Genomic DNA, 23,354 nt, shown 5'->3' on the forward strand with positions numbered 1-23,354 from the left:
TTTGTTATTCAAAGCTGAAGGTACTTGACACAGAAAAAAATTCAGAGGCCCCCAGGCTTCAAATGTTGTCTTGGCTGCATGATCATTATGCGTATAAGTGATTCCCATCCTCAATGTCTGATAAGCCTTGGGGAAGAACTGGGCACAGAAGAATGCAGCACTCAGGAATTCCTGAAGGGGTGCTGGGAGGCATCCACCCATGCAGGAACTGGAGGAGTTTCACCTGCTGATCTTTCAGGATCAGCATTGTACCCTGCCTAGGAAACCTCCCGCCTTTATCTGACTTCCTTTAAAAGGCTGACAAAATTCTGGCCTCCTGTATGTGGTGGGGGAAAGGTACCTCCTTTTGTTAAGTTCTGCTTAGAAATGTCTAGGTCAGACAGTTGTGTTTTGAAGTCCAGGAACTGCTGTGTCTCAGATTTAGTACCTCATGAGCAATGTGCTCTGAGGAGAACCTTGGTTCTTGGCTTTTCTGTTGCATCGAATAAGTGACATGATTTACTGATTCCATTAAATCTGTCAGTGTCATCAGGTCTGGTGCCTGCTACTGTGCCTGTAGGGTCTCCAGTTTGGCATCAGCACTGCTTAATCTTGTCTTGGTGATCTTATGCTTCATCAGGAGACCAGCAGCTGTGCCCCACCGATTAGTGCATTCTTCCTTCTGCTGGCTCCCTTACTCTGCACCTCTATCTTGTGTACCAGTATTACCAGCCTCAAGTACTGATTGTCGTGACATCTCATGACCTTTATCTTCTTGTCCTTCAGTACCAATACTATATTCAGTACTATGTTACATTCAGTACACACCCTGGTGTTCACTCTGAGACTCAGGACCTCTTTTCTGCATCCTGCCTTTGCCAGTGGCATCTGTCACTCATTTTCCAATTTTGAGCCTGACAGAAAACTCTGCATTTCATGGTCTTGGGAGTTTTTTACCACTTGATCTGAGCATAGTGTCAGGGGAAGATTCATGTTCCCAGTCTAGCTGCAGTGGTAGATCTTGTTGGATAGGGAAGCATTGGATTCTAACTCTCCTCAGCTCCAAGCCTATTCACTGACATGCCAGGGAATCCACTGCTTAATGAAAGCCATTTTCCCTGACCCTTACCCAGCCAAAATCAATGGTATCATGTGGCAAGAGATGACATACACTTAAACATCTCTCCTGTATCCTCCTTCAGCATCACATGCCAGCTTGACACCAAAATTTCTTTAGGCATGGTAAAGAGACATTCTCCGTTCTGTCATTAATTTATCTTAGGTGCTTGGGGTGAGATATCTTCTTTCCTTGGTCCTTTCCACCTTGAAGGTAATGTGTGAAGGCATCAGCACTGGTACCACCCTGTTTTAGTACCAGCTCTGCCTCCCTTTCTGGGTAAGGCTTTGGTAACTGGTATTACTTCTTTCTTGGGCTCCATCTGCCCAGCAGATTGATTCCTCAAGGCAAGAAAAGAGCGACTGGCACTTCTAGGGAAATGCATCTTGTCTTCTCTCTGACTGATGGATTGTCCAGTGCAACCCCCAATAAAGAGGCAGAAACCACTCATTGCTTGATGGATGTTCAAGTCATCTTCCCGTTCAGACTGGTGGGATGTCTGACAGACCCTCTTTACCAAGAGTTTTCTTGAGGTTTCTGTATATTTCCAGACGCACAGTATTTTACAAGTTCAGCCATATCTCAAGGAACTGAGATCTCCATTTTTAGGCAAGAAGACAAAAAGTGGCTGCAGTACCATCTGCTTTCCTCCATGCTGGAACTGTGGTGCATGTTTTAACATGATGGTCAGTAGGAAAATGCATGTTAGTGGTTGGCTGCAAAGCTGATTTCCTCTTGAAGTTTAAACCTCCCCTTGCTGCTCTCTTGGGTTGCACATCACATGTCTGATTTGTTATTGTGCAATAACTGATTTGTTATTGCGCCCTTTGACTAATGGTTTCTGGGTATATCTTAAAGGTAAAATTGAATAAACTGAAGTACAGAGTATCTGTGGAGTTAATATGTTGACAAAGCTGGTTTAAACCAAAGCTGGTTTAAACACACCTTTGGTGTGAACATGGTCATACTGAGTCAAACCCAACAATGCCCATGGAAAACGGCATAATCACACTTAATTAATCATAGTTATGCAGGTACAATTAAGAAAAAAAGACAATTTTTTAAATTGTCTCAAATAATCTCTTCTTTATATTCATTCAAGGTACATAATCCTTTCTGTTCATCTATTGCTACCTTAATAGATGTTTACACAAATATGTATAGCAATTCTGTTTGCTCAACACAGTGATGTTTCAGGATCTTTTAGCAGATTTATTTTTCCCCCTTTTTAATGCAGTTTTCCAACCCATTGTTTGTCATCACCAGTTTTCACTCAAATTGCATCTTCAGTTGAGAGGGTTCCTGCTTCTCTGTCCATACCGCTGCCCCAAAACCCTGCATGCATTGCCAGCACAAATCTTCCCTTCATGGAGACTGTGCAGAGATTCACTGAGTTTGAAGGAAGGGTTGAGCTAGCATTGATAAACAAACAAGTAGTCAATCACATTTTAAGTTTTATTTTAATCCCGTTAATATTTTCTGGATCTGTCTGACAGTGTACACGTCCTTGTACTCATCCCCTTTGCCTCTAGAACTTTCCCTTCCTTTGGTACCATGTGCCTTTAGCTGTTGTTTGGGATGTTTCTGGCTGTTCTGGTTTTATTGCATCTCACATTCCTATTTCTTCCTTTCCTTAATCAAAGAACAAAAACACGCGAGCAGTCCTTGCTCCTAACTGAAAATCAAATGCAGGCCCCCGCACCCCGTGTGCATCTAGTTAACCATATGCATCTTCCTCATTCTCCAAGTATTGCATGATCTACCAGGCTTGGCAAATGCAAGCCCCCTTTCCTCCAATGCTTCACATCTTTACACCAATTTTTTTCTTTCTCTGTCTTGCTTGGCCAAATAGGCTGCTGATCTCTTGAGATGGGGAGATGGATGCTGGGCATCTGCTTGCATCTTCCTGGTTTTGTGTTGCAGAAGGAGAGGGGGAGGGACAGAGACATATAAGGGCAGCTAGGTGTGGGGGGATGAAGGGCCATCAACTCCTTCAAGTTGTGTTTCCTTCTCCAAATATCACTCCCACCTTCTCGCACTGGAGGAGAAGCAACAACTTGCCTCTTTGTTGCCTCCCTGTGTATTAAGGTGTTAGAGGTAGGACAACCATACCAAACGCTTGCGTCCCTCCTGCTGATCCTGGGGATGGCAACAAAAATAGAGCAGTCCTGACTCACAGAAGGGTGTTTGGAGCTCCTGCAAGCAGGGAAACAGAAAATGACAGGACAGTTCAAACTAACAGGTATGTGTGATTTCTCCTGCTGGTGCTGCCTTTCTTTCACATAGCCCAATTAGCGGGGGTCACAGAGCACTGATTAGCTGCCTTGGTGTTTTGTGAACATAAAACAGTGAAAAATCCAGGGTGAATCGGGGAGAGAAGATCAAATAGACAGTTATCTCAGCACTCCTGTCTGTCTCCAGCATTTGCCAGCCTAAGGGAAGAGCCTTTTCAGAACAGGCCAACATGGGACTGTTCTATATCTGTGCCGATATCTCTGCTGCTTTTCTGCCTTCTCTCAGCAAAATTAATAAACAAGTCACTCCCAACGGCTGTGTTATGCGTTGGGTGGTTGCCAGATAGAGGCAGAATCACAGGAGGAGTGTGGACCATAGGCAGCTGGGGAAGATCAGAGCATGCCCCTTTTGCCACACTGGTGTGAGAGATGAGTTCAGTTCCTTCAGCTGGTATCTCCTTTCAGAGAGGTGGACTTGCTGCCTTCTGTTCCTCACATGAGGTAAAAAGCAAGGCAGCATGTATCACCTCACAGCATATAAAAGGGCATTTCTATCTAGTACAAGAGTTGAGTGTAGTCTGGTAGTGCTGAAGAGCCCAAGCCGGAAACTTCCTTAGTTGCTCATTTTCAGTGCCATGACTTGGAGGAGAAGTTTGCACGAGCAGACCTGGAACCTCCCTGATGAGTGGGCTGCTGTGGTGACCATGTGGCTTCTCCCTCTTTCGTGCTCCCCTTTTTTTAGGGGTAGCAAAGCAACACTCCCACTTCAGCTGTCATACCCAGGTTAAGTGGCTGCACTTGCTTCTGTCAGGCCAGCACATGCTCCTGTGGTGTGATCCCTTATTAGACTAGACAGCCCACATCAGCTCTCCATTCTCCCTGCCTCCCTGGAGACACTGCCTCGCTCCATAGCTGTTCCTATTCTGCTTCTCTGTGGGATACAGCATATCTGCCAGTTCCCCTTCCAGCTTCCCCATTTTTTATTGTATGGAAGATTGCTTGAGATAAGATGGAGGAAGACAAGGAGCAGAAGTGGAGTATTCTTAACTGCTGACAACCTTGTTTTTTCTTAGATGACTTTTTCCCTGTCCTAAACACGAACAGCTTAGGAGTTCAGCGTGCAAGGCAGGAGATTCCCTGGCATCCAACCGCATATATCAGATTTCCTTAGCAAGATGAAGCAGTCCTTCCACAAGAGAACCTCCGGCCCTACCTTTGAATTATCATGTTGGAGGAAAGGACCCTGACATCTCTAAGCATCTCTTCAGCATATTCTTGGTGGTTGTCTCAGTGGCACATTTGAGCTCTGGAAGCAAGTTAGGAGGTAGATATATGAGGGGCAGGAAACGGGAATTGCTGGGGTGCTGAATTTACGCTGCTGTCCACGACTTGTATGGAGAACCTGGCAATATCTTTCATGGATGTGGAAACCTCTAATTGCTCGTGTTTCAGATTGACAGATCCAGGAGTTAGATCAGACTAGTTTAGGGAAGAGCTGCCACTACTTGACATTTGCTAACCAGCTATATTTTTGTCCTCATGTTTTGAATCAAAACCATGGTTGTAATGTAGAAAGTTCAGCAAGGCTGAATGCAGAGGTCACTGTACATACAGCTCAGTGCAATCCAACTCTGATTCTTCAAGCATCTTTTACCTCTCCTTCACTGCCAATGCTGCTGATGGCCACACGGGTAAGCCTCAAATTTACTTGAGGCATTCAGAAAACTAGTCCTGGCCAGAAGTGGAGGACGAGAGGCAGGCCTCTTCATGCCTTGTGATGGCCTTGTATTCTCGCAATCTCCACTGTCTTTCTGACAGGGAGGAGAAACTTCACTCTGGAACCTTGATAAAGCCCAGTTTAATTACCCCCCCTACCCCACCCCCTATTTTGTGGTCTCATTTGGGGTCCATTAACGTAAGCTGTCCTCCTTTTGTTCACAGCCCCTTAGAGGCCAGCTGGTCTTCTCCAGACATGAATCAAAAGAGGGCACTGAAAAGAAGGATGAGCCTTGGTGTTTGTTTACTCCATGACAAGGGCTCTGCCAGGGCTGGACCTTGCTGTGGTCTGTCACCAGTAAGGAATGGCCAGGAGTTACTGCTTCCCTTGAGATTGTCAAGTGGTGCAGGGCTGTGGTGCAGTTAGTAGCACTGCTAATTTAAACGTGGATATTAAAGCTTAAGGTCATGATTCCTGGATCTCCAGCTCCTCAGTAATTTCACTCTGCTTCAGTGAAGTATTTTTGAGGGAGGGTCCCTAGGGGTGTTTGTTGCCCTTGAGGCTCTGCTGGTTTGACTGCCTTGATGACAAGTTGGCCCGTGGTCTGAGGAACATGTGTTTTATGTTGGCTCCCACGTATGCTGAGTGAGCCACACTCACAGGGCTTGGAAGGAAATAGGGAATATAACCTACCTAACCTTTTTCTCCCCTAGAAAGATAGGGTAGTATCTTTTTTCCCTTCCATCATGCCTGACTTAGTTTCTCTGTAGGATACATTGTTCAAAGGTAAATTACAAGCTGGTCCATAAGGCTTCTGCCTCACCTCAGATAAGAAAGTGCATTGATATAGTAAAAAAAAGTCTCCATTTTTACATGAGAGCTCAAGGTCAGGCTGGTAGTAGTTACTCATATTGCTTCTAAGGTCAGCCTAAGCTTTCTCTTTCTGACAAGCCACGATGGATTGATCATGGAGGCCCTTACATAATTTTTTTTCTTCTGATATAGGGTTTGCTTCTCCTGACCCTGTTAATGATGTTTGACTGAGGTCATCACAGCAAACCCTGGATCCTTCCCATTATCTTCTAGAGGGCTTGCGTTTGTGCCAAAGCATTCTACACTTGTTAAGAATTAAGCTTTCCTTATCTCTGCTCTAGCAAAGAAGCTGCCTTCATTGGAGAGGGGAAAAATATCTTGAATGCCATCTGTCAGTTAATGCTTTCATTAACACCTGAGTTACTCCCAGCACCAAACTGGTGCATTTTTGTCAATTCAGCTTAAAAGGTGCCAGCCCATAAGGTGAAATATCTTCAGTCCACAAAATTAATTCCACGATAAAATGTCTGTTCTAATAAGAACTTCATTTTTGTTGTTGTTTCTTTTAACTAGAGAGATCACAGGCAAAACCAGTTCTCTTGTGTGATGTGAATTAGATGTCCAAGTAGTCTTTTTCCATTTATTACTGAGAATCTTCTAAAAGGACCACTTGTGCTGGATTGTTGAGGGGATCCAAGTTTTTTTTCAGCTTTTAAAGCTTTTACTAGACAGAAGTATTGCCTCTATTTTTTTTTTTCTTACTAGATAACTCTGTAAAAAGAACTACAAGAGTAATTAAATTCCTGTTCAAATAGTCTTTGAGGGAAAGGCTGAGCTCTCCTAGTCCTGTTTTCCATGTTCCTCCCACATATGCTACTCTTGGGCACGAGGTGGAGGAGATCTACTGTCGTTCCTGCTCTCTGTCATCCTCCAGTTTTGACAGGGTTCTTGGTTTTACTCTCAAGTACAGAACAACATACTGTTCGGGACAAGACGTAGGTCAGGCTTGCCATTTTCCCAGCAGTTTCGGCTCAAGAGCGTTCCAATATTTACTCTTCTGTTGCATTTTGTAAATTAAATGAAACAAGAGACTTAAAACACTGTCAACATGATAGATACTCTAGCTAGTGGGTCCAGGCAATTATTTGGAATCTGAACTTTCAGAAGGCTTCTCTGTGTGTCCCAGCAGTATCTGAGCATCGTTGAGTGATTTTTGTCTCCAGTAGTTCCAACTCCTCAACCTAATGTTTCTTTTAATCCAATATTTACTCCCACAGGCTTGAGGGCTAGGGGTGGGAGGTGTAGGGTTTTTTTGGAGGGGAGTGGAGAGGGGAAGGGCTTGTAAGAGAACTGGCAGCGGTAGACCAGATAGGGAAATGTGCTGTCACAGTAATTCCACACTTGGGCCATGGCTCCCTGCCTGCGGGAAGTGCGGAATGACACAGGGACTCTCTTACTGAATCAGTGTTTGTTTTTGCTTTTGTTCTTTTGGCATGATTTTGTTTACAGTTTCCCAGCCAAGATTTGATTTACTTTGGAGACTTTAAAACTAAAAGCACAAGTCGCTTTGCTTCCTCTGGGTATGAGGATAAAAAAAAAAAATGAAGCGCGCGTGTGTGTACACATAATTCCAGCCCCGACAGCTCTGGGTTCACCCAGAAGGTGTTTCACACTGAGTTTTTCCTGCAGGGTGCCTGTGGGGCTGGGGTCTCTAGGTGCAGCTGTTCCCTCTCAAGCGTGCACACCAGAATCTCTGGCCAAATTTTTCCATATATCGTATCAACCCTGTGAAATTTTTGCTCTCTCTTCCAGAGGTGTCCAAAGGACCTCTGGGCTTGGTGACGGGCAGCAGGATGAAGCTTTTCTCTGCACACTGGCCAAGCTTCTTTTTCCAACAGCGGTGTGGCCCTGTGCATTAAAACCCCCGGTGATGGGGAAGGTGCCTCTTCTGCATGCATGGGAAGCCACCACAAAGGCAGACTGCTGAGCTGGGACCGCCAGGCGGGGGAGGAGTCCTCAGTTCCCCTCTCCTGGAGCACAGAGAAACCTCCCTCTTTGGGAGGCAGCCGGGCAGCAGATGGCCAGGCTGCAGCGCTGAGCTCTCAGGGGGGTGTATCATTTCTCTGACTGTTCTGGACGCCGATACCCGTGTTGGGGAGGAGTCCCTCCTTCGGCTCGTTTCCGTCTTCTTTATGCCCTGTTTTTTTGTCGTCTCCTGCTAAAGATCACAGGCAACACGAGCTGCAACCTCACTGGTACTCCTGTGGATTGACTGCTGTTATTCCTCCCCTTTGACACTAATGTGCTAGGTCGCACCCTTCCCTGTGCCCCAGGTTTCCTTTTGCGTGTTTAGAGGTCTGCGATGTATGATTCAAACTTTCAGCCACAGGTGTGATTCAGCTTTGACGGCCTTTCCAATGCTTGCAGAAAAAGATAGAGACCTCTGGCAATGATCCCGTGGTTTCAGACTACAGCCAGCAATGGTTCTGAGAATCACACTGGGCTCACGAGAAATTCCTTGTGTCCATTTGGGTTGTATTCCGTAGATAGACAGGTACTATTCCACCAGTTCCCCACTACAGCTATCCAAATTGCTTTGCACATTGAGTGGCAACTGCAAAGTAAGGGATATGACAAGTGAGGGAAACTTTGTCTGAGTTTTCTGAAATAATAGCAGTGCTGGTGAAGTTGGGATGGGAGGACAGACAGTCAGTGAGCAACTTGAAGTTTTACAGTTACAGAGTACTCTAAGGTAACTTTTATGACCTCTTGTAGGTGATCTCTGTAATAGTTTTTCCTTGGTGACGAGCTGTATGGAAAATGCTTTTGCTGTATGGCAGGAGGTGGTAGAAGTGTTTGAGATACAGCAACAAGCGTTGGCGCGCATGATCTTACTCTTTCAAAAAAAAGTTGTTTCTAGGAGCCCAGATTTACTGTCAGGGAAGAGCTGATTTTCCTTTGGATGAGCGCCCTGAATCAGAACGTGTCCGTGTAGCAGTCCATTCTCCTTGGGAATAGTTGTTGAGAAAAGGACATTGCTGACTTAACATTGCTTCTGTTGGTCAAGTGTTGTTACAAGTGATGCTGAGAAACTCAGGAGAAGAGCTACGTATATCTTCTCATCTCAGTGATCTCCCTCCTGTCTTCTCCCCACCTATAAAAGGGATTTTGGAGGTTCTCAGCTGCAGCAGAGACTCTGTAGGATTTGCCACACCTGCAGGTGTATCACTATCCTATTTGTGAGCTTGAAAAAAAGCCTATTTGACAGACTGCATCCAGATCATGTCTGTCTGATTCTTGGTTTTGAATTTTATGGGTAGTGCTAAACAGTTAGTCCTGTGTATTTTGCTTTGCACAGGGAAGAACTCCAAGGGCAGAATTTGCACAGATTGCTGTGCTCCCTGTAGTTTTCTTCTCCAAACCAGGGGAGCTGTTTCGGAAACCTTTTTCAAAGGGAACTTTAGTAGAGACAGGCTAAGTGAGACTAACTTAGGTGTGGTAGACACATTAAAGATGAACACCCCGTATTTGTCTGGAGAAAAGAGGCCAGCCTCCATGAAGAGGGAAAATGTAAATAGGGTAAGACTGAGAGTGATTGGGAATGCCTTGAGACATCTGGTTCCCATCTCTTGTTCTCATTTCTATCCTTATTCAAAGCGACAAATGCACAGTAGCTGTCTTTGAAAAGATGGGGGGCAGGAACACAAAGTACTCTTGAGAGCAGAGCTTGTAATGTATTGGACACTGTGTGGATGGCAGAAATTTCTAGCGTTAGCCACTTACATGAAAGTCCAACTAAAACCAAATTGATTAAGTCAACAGAACCACTCCCCAGAGGGAATGAGAGTTACATAGGCAAAGATTTCAGATGATCTAAAGTGAGGGGCTTCCTGAATCAGTGTTCCTTGAGAGCAGCCAAAATGGTAGAGAAAGATGTGAACTCATGCAAGTGGTAAAAGCATGTCTGATCCATGCCTTTCCTTCTTTTTGGTACAAAAAGTTGTAGCCAGAAAAACAGAAGCAGATAAAAGCCCTGCTACTTTTGTAGCTTCTTCCTGGCATCCCATGTCACCCACTAGTTTTTCAGACTCAAGGGAAACTGGTTTTTTTTCTTTCAGTTTTATTGGATATAGCCAGAGCCTCTCTGTAAATATGATTAAATAATCTTCTGCCTTGAGCTGTGACAGAGTTGAACAACTGAAATCAAGGGGCTGAAACTCAGATGCTCTCAGTGAGCTTACAGTCATTCCCCGTATGTGACACACTAAGCATACAAATACAGGTGCTGTTTTCCTGCTTTCAGGAAAAGATATTCTCATCACTGTTTCTGTTCTTGAAAGCCAGAGTCAGATCTTTGGGTTTTTTTCTTTTAATCTGATAGCTCTAATAAATATCTAAGTTGTATGTGAACAAATAGCACTCTTAAAGATAAAAAGTATATGAAGATAACCTGGCATCATGCTTTTTGCCAAGTTGAAGTCCTTGCTGGAAGTTGGATTGGGTCTTGAGCTATTTGAGGAAGCTATTATGGGAATGCACAGCTACTTCAGGTAGGTGTACTGTACGCTGAACATTTCCTTTTAAAAAAAAGATTGTTGCTGTAGTTTTTTCCCTAAAATTGGTACTTGAGGCATCACAGAAATAATTTAAACAGTCCTCCTTTATTGTCTTGACTAAACTTTGTGAGTGTAGGAGACTGTCAAGTTGCATGTGTTTGATTGCTGATTGTTAGTGGGGAAAAATAATAACACTTGGAAGTAGCGATGCTTTGCTTGTGTCATGCAGAAAAGAGCAAAGTCCAGACTGCCAAAGACACTAGATCCAGGTACATTCAAGCATCTGTTGTTAAACACAATCCAATTGCTGGTAAAACTCATCCGGTGAGAGCAGTTGTCCCTGAGAGGTCAGCTTGCATTTGACGTCAGAAAGAAGCAGGCTGGTGGGGAGTGATCCGCAGGGTGGTAGCATCGACTTCTCTCCACTCAAGGAGGGAAGGGAACGCTGCCAGGTGGACATGGCTTGAGGAATCGTGTAGCATCTGTTCCATCGTTCTTGCAGTAACCATTCATTCATAGTCCTTTCTCAGAAGTCCAGTCTTTTCCAAACGTGTGAAGTCCCCAGTCTAATAGCTAACTTCTTGTTGACTTTTAACAATCTTATTTCATCTGGATTGTGCTCCTCTATCTCTTTGTTCAAAAATAATGGCTTTTGTAGTAGTGAGCAATTTCTCAGGCAAATGCAATTCTGTAGCATTGGCACCGTTCCATTAATCATATAGAGTGATCCGTTTGTGCCAAAAACCTATCAAGTTGAGCTGCCTTTTTGAGAGCTGGTGGGAATGTGTACCCAGTGGTGTTCTTGACGGCATATGGACTTTCTGCGTGTGCAAGAATGGCTGAGGCATGGAGGGGTCCCTCTCTGCTGTGCTTGGGGTGCAGAACTCGAGCAGGCTGAGGGAGCCTGGCAAGTCTCAGGACTCAAGATCTTAAGAAAGTTTTGTATTTTGGGGCATGTGGCCTCACCAGCCCTTTCTCGTTCCCTCCAGTGAAATTTTTAGCAGTCAATGTAAGGACTTAAGTGTCCTTAAAATATAGATAGGAGTTCTCTTAGCCTTGAGCTCCATCAGTAGTCTAATGTGTGTCAGATGGGTACATTTATCCTCAATGCCAGATGAGGATAAGGAATGTATGTTTCCTTGGGTTATATGGTAAACTGATGGCCACAAAAGGGGGTCTTCACATGACCCAGTTAGCAAATGAGATAGATCATTTTAGTAGAAGTGTTTATGAAGAGCTCAAGTGTTCACCGTGATCATCTGGGAGACTAGAGAGAAGAGTCCTCTGAGCTGAACCCATTCAGCAGGTACGCTCGTGCTGGGAATAAGCCTTGTTCTGTGGCAAGATCCAAGCTGTGTGCATTAACCAGGCTGTGCAGATGTCCCACCAGAGCCACTTGTGCAGAAACAGGCGGAAAGTGGCTGCATCTTTAAGCCTGGGAGGAGAGGAGAATGGGGACCACAGCACCGGTATGGGAAGTATATAGCAGCAAAGCAAGGAGACAATCAGTTATGGAAAGTTTCAAGCCATTGAACCAGGGCATGGAAAACTACTTAGAGGCAGAGGGAGGAGCAGGGCTTGGCGGTAGGATGTGTGAGAAGCAAATGGAACACTGAAGAAGAGGATCTCCGCAGGAAATGGGGAGAGGCGGAAGGGGATAAGACTTGTTGGCTTTGTTGCATTTTAGCAGAGTCAATGTTGGTGCTAGCACAAGGCATTGCCCATTGAGATGCACAGGGGGCTTAGCTGAGTTTACATCATATTTAGCCTGTTCTTTTAGCTTGAAAAGAAATAATAGTAATGCAGAGTCCTGCAAGTTGTATGTATATAATGTGAAATCCCACAGTGTTGCAATGAGATTGCTGTGTTTGGGGAACTTGAGTTACAGAGCTGCACATAACCACAGCTGTCGTATAGCACGGGTTTCCTTCAGGTGTTAGCTTTGTTGTGTTTGTTCCAGTTGCTTGGTTGCAGCAGGTGTTTCTGTCGCAGTGAACTACATTGACTGTGTGGGACTTTGTTTCCTTGCTTAGATCCCAGACGTTTCACAGCTACCTGGAAGACATTATCAACTATCGCTGGGAACTGGAGGAAGGGAAACCCAACCCCCTGCGGGAGTCCACCTTCCAGGAGCTGCCCCTGCGCACCCGGGTCGAGATCCTGCACCGCCTCTGTGACTACCGCCTTGATGCAGATGATGTCTTCGACCTCCTCAAGGTGCTTTGGGCAGCAGGGAAGAGGGGAAACGATGCAGCCGCAGAAGCTGGGCCAGATCAGTGAATATTCCTGGGGAAGGGTTGATGCTATTAAGTGTATTTTAAGGCCAGGTGCAGTTCAAGTGGGTCAGCAGTTCCCCATCTCCTTCCCTGCCTTGCAGAGGACCCAAGGCAAGCACTCAGAACTGCTCTTGGGGTGCTCTTGGGGCCTTTGTCCTGCATGGATATATTCATAACACAGGAGTCTCTAAGTAAATGGGCTTCATTGGCTACTCTTCTTGTGAAGAGTGAATTTGGAGATGCTCCAAATGTAATAGCAGGGCTGTGAGAGCCGACACTGCTTACTGAGGGGGGTGATGTGAAATAAAAGGATGGGGATGAAGAGTACTGGGGGAGCTGGGGGAAGGGTGGCGGCAGGGAAGGGGGAGGGAGCTTCTTAGGGCTGTGTGTGACTGTCGCCAGCACTAATTAGACCTTCCCTGTCAGGAGCACCAGAGATTAAATGTTAAAATGAGAGAGGCCACTCAAATTAGAGATGCCAATCTAAATGCCTCTCTGGACAGAGACAGTCCTTCCCCCTGGAGTAACATTTTCCCAGCTCTGCTGGAGGAGCAGCTGTACTGCTGCTGTGGCATAGTGGGAGGGAGGTGTTTGCCGAGGGGTGTCATCACGTTTTGTGTGACAACGTGGCCGCTTTTCAACTTGTCACCGTCTGGCGGGGGGTTCCTGGTGGGCACAGGGCTTGGACGCCGACAGCCTCCGCGTGGAGCCACTGGGCGAGGACAGCAGTGGTGCCCTGTACTGGTACTTCTACGGCACACGGATGTACAAGGAGGACCCAGTGCAGGGGAAAACAAATGGAGAGCTGGCTGCAGACAGGTAACAGCCCTCCTATACTTCCTCCCGTGTCTGGGGGCAAGAGGGTGGATCAGCACAGCCACTCCGCCTGACTGCTGTCGTGTCGGGGGGCAGCAGGGGGGAGCCTGGGAGAGGGCTGGGGCCGTGCGGGGTGAGACTGGAGTTGCCAAGCAGACTGAGAGCTGCCCTGTGTCGCACATTGTGTCGGAGCCAGCCTGCAGCCTTTGTGGCACCAAGAGAGCCTGCTGTGGGAGCGATGCTGCCTGCCCCACCGCATTCCTCTCCGTCTGCCCTGCACTGTGCTGGCGGCTCCCAGATTCCCAGTGAGTGGGAATCCTTACTCTCCTCCCCATCCCATCACTGCTCTGATTTAATCTTTCCTTTGGTTGAGTTCCTAGCAGCTGTTCCAACTTCCCTGCCCTTCTCCCATCCTGTCAGCCACAGTTCTCTTGCTCAGCAAATATTTGATGATGGTTTTGCCATTTTGCAGAGGTTGTGGGGGGCAGACAAACACCCCAAATGTTCCTGGGAAAACGGGCAAGAGACGAGGGCGACCCCCAAAGCGGAAAAAACTACTGGAGGAAAATTTGCTGAGGTATGGAAAGGTTGTTCCTGCAATAGAAGTAAAATGCATGTATTCCCAAAGGGAACTATAATGTGCTTCTGGGGTTCCCCCAGTAAGTATGTATGCATGTACCATGCAGCCATAATTCCAATCCATCTCTGAAGTGAATCACGCTCAGACTTGGTGGATGCTTTGATCGCTCTCCAAAGAAAATTCTGACTGAGCTGGAAGCCAAGTTTGGTAAAACAGTGGGTATCACACTTCCAACTGCCTCACTTCAGATGCGATTCTCCTGTGCAGTGCTAGGAGTTATGCTCCTTTGGCTTTCACTGCATAGCACTTGAAGCCAAAAATCCTGGCCACTTGAGCCAGTATAGATTTTGGGATGCTTCCTGTAAGAACTGAAATACTGTCTTTGCCAAACTCCAGCCTGCACCCTTCGCTTAATATATTTGTGAATGTATATATTGAACCTGTGTTCTGCATGCTGTTTTTTTTTCATGGTTTTGCTGTGCATTGAATAATTGCTGCATCCCCCATTTTTCACCTCATAAGTGCCTGCATTTCAGTGATGCGAAGTAATCTATTTTATCACTTCTTCTCTTTCTTTTTTTCGGTAGGGAGAAGGCAGAAGAGAACTTGCTAATCCGCGAGACTCAGATAAGGAATGGTAAAGAGATTTTGCGGGGTCAGGGTTGATATGATCAGCTAACATGGCTTTTCAATTATCAAAGCCCACAGAGATGCCTTTCTCAGGAAAGGGAGAGTCTTGGAAGGAAGGATTGGTGTTACAGGCTGCCTTGCAGCCAGGAGCCTGAGCACCTGTGGACTTCCTATCTTATCATGGATTAGTTTGGGATGAAGAAATGTATTGGGTTACACTAGGCCTTGGGGGCCCACCCACACACTGAAACTGATGGAAATGGGCTGTGAATGGCTCTTGGTCCACCAGGGATGAGGTGAACACAAGCTCCTGTTTGTAGTGGGTGCATTTGTTCAGGCTGGGAAGAGAGTGGGGTCAGTGATGCCAAGATAGGGAAGGAAGAGCCTTTTTGATTCCCCTCACCTTTCCTTCCCAGTGGTCACTGGGTGGTTGAACTCGGTAATGATGGCTTGGAGATACCCACCTAAGAGTTAACAAGACAAGCAGAAAAAAACAGTTGCCAACATGATGTGAAACTGAGTCCGAGGGGGCTGGGACTCCTTTGTCATACATGGGGATCCATTGGCTTCCAAGTAACACAAGGGCTCAGCCTGCTCATTCCCCCATAATAAAAGGCAAGGGTGGCATTGTCTTTCTCATGCCTCCTTCCCTTTGCCCCTTTGTCTTCAGATTTCCTGGTGGCTGCTCCAGAGCTGGGCAGCAGAGCCAGAGTGAAGCATGTGAGGCACTGGGGTTTTATCAGATCATTGTCTTCCAGCAAATTGTGTCACTTCAGCTGCAGAGTAATCTTCTGGTGGCACAAAGCAGTGCCTTAGTTCTGGTTGCTATTGAAGCTAGTCACCCATAGACAGCTGGCAAGGGAAGGAAAACAGGAGGGCAGGCTCTGGGGACAGCATGCAGGTAAGCTCCTTGTTGCAGGTGAGCAGGGACAGCTCCACATAGCCAGGGCAGAAAAAAAAAAAAACCAGCACATGGTTGCTCCTTCGGCATCTCAATTACCAGTCCTTAGTGCATTAACTTGAGCTGAAGCCAAGGGTGGGTTAAGCTATAGGCTGGCCTGTGACCTGTGCTGCTCACTCTGTGCTGCTACTGTGGCGTGGAGGTTTCTGACAGAGGGCAGGTGGCTGGAGGGAGGCTGCAGCTCTGCAGTCTTCCTGGGGCAACCTGATAGCTCACATGCCAGAGCCACAGGCAGCTCAAATCCACAAAGGGCCCAGGGTCAGTTTCAGAGAGAAAGGGGCTTCAGTTTTTGCTTCTATACATTTTTCATCGTTAATTTGCTTGAAAATGCAATGAGAAGCATGACATCTGCCAGCTGGGGTGGTGACCATTGCTTTCTTTCCACTGGCTAGCTCTAGAAATGTCTAGAGGGAGCTGAGATCTCCTCAGCCTGAAGGGACTTGAACCAGCATCTTGCCCCCTGCAACATTTTTTTTGCTTAGAGAGCATCCTGAGGCAAAAGCTGACAAGTTGCAACCCATGAGGTTTCTCCGCTCTGTGTAAACATTTGTGGAGCAGAAACCACATTCCTCCTCTCCAGGTGGGTGTTCTAACCACTAAGGAAGGGGAGTCCTTCCCTCACAATTAATATTCAAATGTTTCACAGAAGGAGGAACAGCTCAGAGTGTCTTGGTAGTAGTGACGTGCGTCAGAGCAGTGGGAGATGTGCTTCAGATCCCCCTCTGGACTGAGCAGGGATGGGATGTGAACTTTTGGAACTTTTCCCTCATTTGGCAGCCCAGTGAAACCCATCCCTCACTTCCTCTTCTGTTCTTTCAAATGCCTGCAAACAAAATGTTTCATCTGGGGAGAATGGGAGGTTTTACTCACTATAGCAAAGGTTTACAGTGCTTTAAAAAAACAGGCTTATTTCAAAAAACATTAATTTTCAGTGTTTTTATTCTGCTGCCAGACTAAATCAGACATCTGCACTACCCTGTGTCCTGCTCTGGCAGGACTCCATTAGAAGAAACAAATTAAATCCCGTTTTCTGCTCCCTTTTAACTGGAATGGAGGCTTGCTTACAAGGATGTCACGCTACCCTTGTGTTGCAAAGTGCCACCATTGCTTCTCCACTAGTGTACTTCTGTGTCCTGGCATCACTTTCAGTGTCACTAGGGGAGGTGGCAGTGCTTCTGGTGGCTCGAGAGAGCTTTGGTTCTATAGCAAAGAGCATGTTTCTCGTAACAGTGGCCAATGGCAGTATCTTTTGCTCTTCCTGAGCCCTGAAGAGAGGAGAAGGGATTAAAGAAAAGTTGTTAGTCATAACTGCTGTGGAGATAACATCCTTTCATGTTGTTGAAGGGTCCCAAGGGCCTGGCCGTGGGACATGGTGGCTGCTGTGTCAGACGGAAGAGGAGTGGAGGCAGGTCACAGAGAGCTTCAGAGAGAGGACTTCCCTTAGAGAGCGGCAGCTCTACAAACTCTTGAGTGAAGACTTCCTGCCGGAGATCTGCAACATGATTGCACAGAAGGTGAGGAGACGTGACATCCTGTTTACCTCTCTATGACCGCTTCCAAGAGCATGGACATTTGCTGGTTGAAGGAGAGCTAAATCCAAGCAGTCTGTCAGCCCATCCTGCTCCCCTCAGCTCCAGCCTGCGAGTGGTGTTGATGTGGGGGCTGATAAGCATGTGGATGGGGAGAAGGACTCTTCCCTGTGGAGTGGCAGGACTAGAGTTGGTAACTAAGGATCTGGTTCATGATTGTACGGCACCATAGGTGGTGTGGCTGAAGGGGTTACTGTCTTCAGCCTTCTTCTGTTTCCCTTACCTGCTAGCAGGGAACCTCTGTCTGCTTTTGAACTGCTGTGATTTACAGCCTAGCTTTTCTATGCAAACTGCCTCTCATTTTACTTTTACTGCCATTTCTCAGTCAACTCTACTGAAGGGGCAGTAGCTGCTCTAGCTGTCCTAGCTAAGTCTGCATAAGCTGTTTTGTCAGAGCCCCGAATCTCCAAAGGTTGTCATCTGTCAAATGAATGTTTTCAGGTGGGACAGATTTGGAACGTGATCCTTCAGCTAGATGGCTTCGTAGAATGGGCTCTGCAGTCAGCGTGATGTTCTTGGATTGAGTTCAGTTTGCTTGTTTGCTACCCTTGTAAAGCTAATAGGGATTTCATGGTCACTTCTAGCCCCCAGATTCTCCTGCCAGTATCACCGATGTGCCCTAATTTCCTCCACTCTCTTTTTCCTTCCCTCAATTCTCAACCCTGTTTCAGGAGAAGCGTCTACAGCGGACAGAGTTTTCTCCCAGGTGGATGTCTGACCATCAGCCCATCAAACCAATCAAGCAGGAGGTGAGGGGGGGTGCGAGGGGGAGGCTGACGGAGGGAGGCGAGAGCAGATGCCTCCTGGGGGAAAAAATAAACCGCAGCATCGCTATTCAGAGGGAAGGAGTCATTTGAAAGTGCTTGTGCTGAAAGAGAGATGGGTGGTAATGCCCGTCAAAGGCAGGCTGACACTCGGGGTTTCTATGGCGAGCAGGGAGGTGCTGCCCTCTGCATCGCAGAGGTAACTGGCCTCGCCGCAGACTCCGGTGCAGCTGCATATGGAAATCTGTGCTCAGTCTGGGGAATTCCACTTCAATGAAAGTGCTGGCACATTCGAGGCAGTTCAAAGAAAAGTTGAAGAAGGATGAGAGAGCTCGGAGAACCGGCTTACAAAGGGAAATGACAGAAATTCAGCCAAGGGGAAAACGTGAGGCTGCAAACACATGAGGGTGTAGATAGTGCGGAGGGAGAGAAGAATGACTGATGCAGTACAGAGCTGAGCTAGGAGGGGGTCAGCTGGAAATGGAAGTCACAATTTAGACTGCTTAAAGAAATGCTTGTCAAACTGCAGCCTTGTCAGCTGAAACGGCTCTTTCCCTGCCTCTTCACCCTCATCTCCTCTCCACCCCATCAGTGTAACAGCGTGGCTGCTTGCGGGTCTGTGCAGTGAACCAGACCCAGAAAAAAAATGACTGGAGTTAAATATAACCTTTTTTCTTTGGTCGGGGTTATTTTTAACGTAGATCAGCTTTCTGATCCAGTTCACCATGCAGCCCACAACAGTCACATTGGCGCAGCCAGGGGCATGGTACAGTGGAGATGGGGGGTCTTTGAACTGGCAACTGCTACCCAAAGCAATCGGTCAGGCAACACGGGATTAGCACTGGAGGAAGAAATTGGCTTGATTCTATCAGGCTGTGGCGTAATATCTCGCTGTAGATGCAGTGAAAAACGTAGTCACCTCGTGTTTTGTCAAACCCTGGGAAATTAAGCTGCAGGGAATATTCCACATGAGCCTGGATCAGAGGCTCCCACAAAACAAAGGAGAAAGTACAGTTCCCTGCAATAAATTTAATGACTTAGAATAGATAAATAAAAGAAAGGAAGAATCTCTCATCATGCTGCAGATAAAAGCCTGCCGAGAGGAAAATAAGACCTCAACAACGGTCAGTTTGGGGCCAGAATTGCTCTGTGCAAAGCCCACCATGCAGGATGCACAGGGACACGTGTTTGTTCACAGGCAGCAGAAATCCCAGAGGAGGAGGGGAGTGGGAAACACATGGAGCCTGAATGATGCTAATCAGTACCGCAGGTGCTCCAGGTCTGTGGCAGCAGAGGGCTGTTAATTGCTGCCTGTGGGCCACTGAAACATTTCCAGCGAGGGAGGGACCCTCCCAGCACCCGCTGTGGTGAGGCACGGGAAGCCAGCCAGCAAGGTTGGTGATGTGTGTGGCACCCTAGAAGGATGTGGCAGTCATCCCTTCCACGGGGGAGACAGGGAAGGTGCCTGGTGGCTTCTTTGCCCATCGAAGGGTGGGCAGCAGGCAAATCTGAGGGAGAAAACTCTCAGTCTGGTGCAGGGGTGACCCCTTCCTCCATACTCTGTGAGCTGGATGCTGCTTCAGTCTGACATGTAACTGCACCGTAGGCTCCTAATCCTGTAGGGGATTTCTCAACAGGTGGTTCAGATTAGCTCCTCATTAAAGAGCTGCCTGAGCAGCACCCTCATTAGGGCAGCGCTGCGGAAACCGGAGCAGGGAAGGTTTGGAGGGTGAGGGGCCAGGGCGCCCATGCCTCCTAGCCTTCTGCCCCTGAAGCTTGATACCCACTGTCTGGAGAGCAAAGCAAAAGGCAGAAGCTTGGCCCTTTCAGGGTCCCAGGGAGGGGAGGCAGCAATGTCATGTCCTGGAGTGCTCTCTGGCGGAGGGAAGGAGGTGGTGATGCCACAGTCACAGATGCGAGGGGTGTTTTTTTATCTTCCAAGTAGGGAGGAAGCTGAAGAAACATCTATTCGCCACCTCTTTGTTCAAGAAGGAAGTTTAACTTGCATTGTGTTCTTGGTCTTGTTGTTCCAAAGCGCGTCTGCTTCCATCACATCTAGTAGGCGTTTACTTGTTCGTGTTTGCTTAATTTTTAACCCTGAGTTGAGCACCCTCATCCCAGTGGGGACAGCAGGAAGTAGATCCCTCTGAAAATCAGGCTGTTTCTGTGTCTGAAGTGTCTCGAAGAGCCCATGCCAGCATTGCCACTGTCTTTGCAAGCACTGTAGGGAGCAAGTGCAGTTGTTTCGGGCATCTGCTGCAGTCCTTGGCACTTGCTATGTTGCGCTTGTAGCTTCTGCTTTTCCCTATTCTTCTCTTCCTAGATCTGCTAGGATGACACCCTTTCCTTTGCTTCAAATTGTCCTGTTGCTTTGTCAATGCCGTCTTTGTGGTGGGTTGATGTGGAACATGCTCTGGGTTCCGTGTTGCGCCGTTACATTATAGGGTGCTGAAAGCCACCCTGGAAGCTTGGAGAGGTCCTGGTGTGAGCACTGCAGGCTGGTTGTTACATTCATGTTTCCATAGGGCATGAATCATTGAAACTGCGTAAATCCAGGGAAAGGGAAGATCTTGCCTGTACACCAGCAGATGAAGAAATTAGTGTGTCACACCCAGCTGGCTTAGATCTACTGTGTAGAGAAGCTAAAGGCTGATGTTCACATTCTCAATAAAATGTCTTGGTGGCTGGTTCCTGCTCACATCTTTCTCTTTCTAATGGCTGCAGAACCTGATGTGGTTTTTTGGTTCCTATTGCAATTTAAAGATTGATCTAGAAAGCTAGTGGAAAGCTGGTTGATGATGAATCAAGATCAGGCCTGAAAGGAAGATGTTTGGAGTGCATTAGTAGAAAATAGGGTGGTAGAGTGGTTGAGAAAGGGATATGAAAAGACTCAAAACTGGGAATGTAAAACCTGGTTCTGTAGGTTCTTGAATTGTTGTGCTTGGTATAGCAGTTTTGGTCTTGGGCATCCTGGTGTTTGGATATTGATCAGTTGGAGGAGGACAACTGGAATGATTAGGCAGCTGGAAGGATTGCTTTATAAGGAAACATTTAACCTAATTACTGAAACATGGGAGTTTCATGTAAGTGTCTGAGGAAGCCCATAAAGGCTGGAATGTGTCTGAAGAAGCAGAGAATTTATGCTTGCCAAGAGAGCGTAACTAGGAATAATTGGTTGGAACGAGGGAGTGAGAAATTAACTTTAGACCAAATGTGAGGAGAAACTGGCTAACCTAAAGGCATGTGGACTCACAGAACGGTTTCCCTGGGAAGGTGGTAGAAGAGTGAAGTATTAATATTTGGCAAAGATCTAAAATGGAAAAGAACGTGAGCAGGGTTACCATGTGGTGAAATTGGGCTGTGAGGTTTGCCTAAAAAGCATCAGCACAGATTAAGTGTTTTTGCTGTCCAGTCTGTCCCTACATACAAGATGACATGTCCCTAATGTCATCTAGAGTCCCATCACCCTCTCTTGGACACTTTTCCTTGACTGTTGGTGGTTGAAGCATAATTCTCTCAGTATATTGCTGCTGCTGGAGATGAGGACATAATACACAATGCTCGTCCACAGAGAGCTGCAGGGAGAGATTGCGGGGCAGTGCTTGTGTTGGAAGGGGAGGCAGAGGAGGGAATGAATGTACAGAGAAACCAGATGACATTTCTAGGCAATGAAACAAGGACAAAATAGTAATCATGGTGCCAGATTTTTTTCTGGGGATTAATAATGGGCCTGGAGAAGTTTGATGGTCTGAGCAGCAGCCAAGGGACTCCAGCTGATTGTTAATCCTCAGGAAATGCCTTCTACCTAAGTGGTGGTTGCTGGTTATTCCCTGAAAATGAAGGTGGAGAAAACTGAATGCACGTTTTTCTCTTCTGGTTGCTATTCCATGCTTGATAAGGCACACGTACCTTGGTCTTACAGAAGTAAAAAGAGGTGGGAGTGGCTGGTGGAGAACTGATTCATTTGTCTTATAATCAAATCAAATAATAAATGTAATTCCATGCTGCCATATACCTATTATTGGAGAAAAAGGAGCAGGCAATCCCTGGTCTCGGAAGCCTGCAGTCTAAGTGGGATCAAACAGAGCCTTGCAGCCTGCTGGCAGTGAGGTGGTGAGGAAGTGGGGCAATAAAGAGCCAGGCATCCTTGAATGAGGAAACTGGTTGGGGGACCCAGGAGGAAGGCTGTCTAAACAAACAAGTGAGAGCTAGTTCAGGAAAGATTAGCACACAGAAAGGTGGGCTCTGTTTTGAACAGGAAAGCAGAACATTCTAAATGATACTTCGATGCAAAGCTGTACCAGTCTGTTTCCCTATCCGAAGTACTGTGCGTTTTATGTTCAACAAAGTAGTCCTTTCTGCTTACGCTCGCAACTCGGGGCTCTGCTAGCTGGAGGGGTAGAGATTTTGTATGGGGATGTCAGCAGCCCAAATCCTTTGCCCAGAAGGAAAATTCATGTGGTGCGTCCCTGGCTGAGTGGCAGTTTGTCTAACCCATCACTTTTTCCTTTGTCCCTGCATTAATAGAGTTTCATCGCTTGGCAAATAACTTTCCTTTACATGTCGCTTTTCATCTGAGAATTCATGTGTGCAAATCCTTTTTTTCTTTTTTTTTTTCCCCAGCCATTCATCGTAGGTGTGCTTTAATACTTCCTCAAAGTAAACCTGCCTCTGCTCAGACTTGAATAAGCCAATGCATTACAGTTTTTGGTGCATCATTTTGTCACAGGTAAACCCAAATGTGCTGAGTTCGATGGAAAAGCAGAGACGCAGGGAAGAAGAAGAGGAACGCCAGATCCTTATAGCAGTGCAGAAGAGGGAGCAGGAGCAGATGCTAAAGGAGGAGAGGAAGAGAGAGATGGAGGAGAAGGTCAAAGCTGTGGAAGGTACGTGCAGCCAGTGTGAAGCAGGGACAGAAGCTTTCAAAGCCAAGATTGAGATTTTGAATTAATATCTGCCATTCGCACTCTCCCCCTGGCAGACTTGCTAACGAGAATATCTTTTCTTGCACTTACTTCAGATAAATTGTCTTGACAGTAATTTCTTTTCCTGTGTCCATCTCTCTCTACGTGTTGTTAACTGTTCTCTAGTGCACCCTGCAGCTCTATCTTCTTCCTCAGTTTTCTCCCTTGCCCCAGCTGTCTTTTGGTCCTGCTATTTGTGTTGTTCCTTGGTTCTCTTCTTCTGTTTCTTCACTTGCGTGCTCATGGCTTTCCCTGTGTGTAGCATTAACTGGCCTTGATCTTGCTGAATAGCGTTTGGTCCTTTTGGTCTAATGCATAATGAAAGGAGGAATCCCTTTGAGGGGAAAGTGTAGGGGAC

At 46.7% G+C, this 23,354-nt stretch overlaps 2 protein-coding genes across 9 annotated transcripts in view; one reads left to right on the forward strand and one right to left on the reverse strand.

The window, feature by feature from the left end:
- Window positions 1-23,354, reverse strand: part of MICAL3 (microtubule associated monooxygenase, calponin and LIM domain containing 3) — a 571,168-nt gene that overhangs the window by 237,859 nt on the left and 309,955 nt on the right. The window lies entirely within an intron of this gene.
- The window catches only part of CECR2 (CECR2 histone acetyl-lysine reader), a 96,254-nt gene that overhangs the window by 58,759 nt on the left and 14,141 nt on the right, over window positions 1-23,354 (forward strand). Inside the window, exons 3-9 of one of the 2 annotated variants that reach the window (XM_069861508.1) lie at window positions 12,450-12,633; window positions 13,372-13,511; window positions 13,981-14,085; window positions 14,676-14,725; window positions 17,024-17,193; window positions 17,940-18,017; window positions 22,762-22,918. In XM_069861508.1, coding sequence (XP_069717609.1) covers window positions 12,450-12,633; window positions 13,372-13,511; window positions 13,981-14,085; window positions 14,676-14,725; window positions 17,024-17,193; window positions 17,940-18,017; window positions 22,762-22,918 — 884 coding nt within the window. The remainder of the gene's footprint in view (window positions 1-12,449; window positions 12,634-13,371; window positions 13,512-13,980; window positions 14,086-14,675; window positions 14,726-17,023; window positions 17,194-17,939; window positions 18,018-22,761; window positions 22,919-23,354) is intronic. The other variant, XM_069861515.1, reaches the window with a different exon arrangement.

This window comes from Phaenicophaeus curvirostris, chromosome 1 (assembly GCF_032191515.1).
Source record: "Phaenicophaeus curvirostris isolate KB17595 chromosome 1, BPBGC_Pcur_1.0, whole genome shotgun sequence".
Taxonomy (NCBI): Eukaryota; Metazoa; Chordata; class Aves; order Cuculiformes; family Cuculidae; genus Phaenicophaeus; species Phaenicophaeus curvirostris.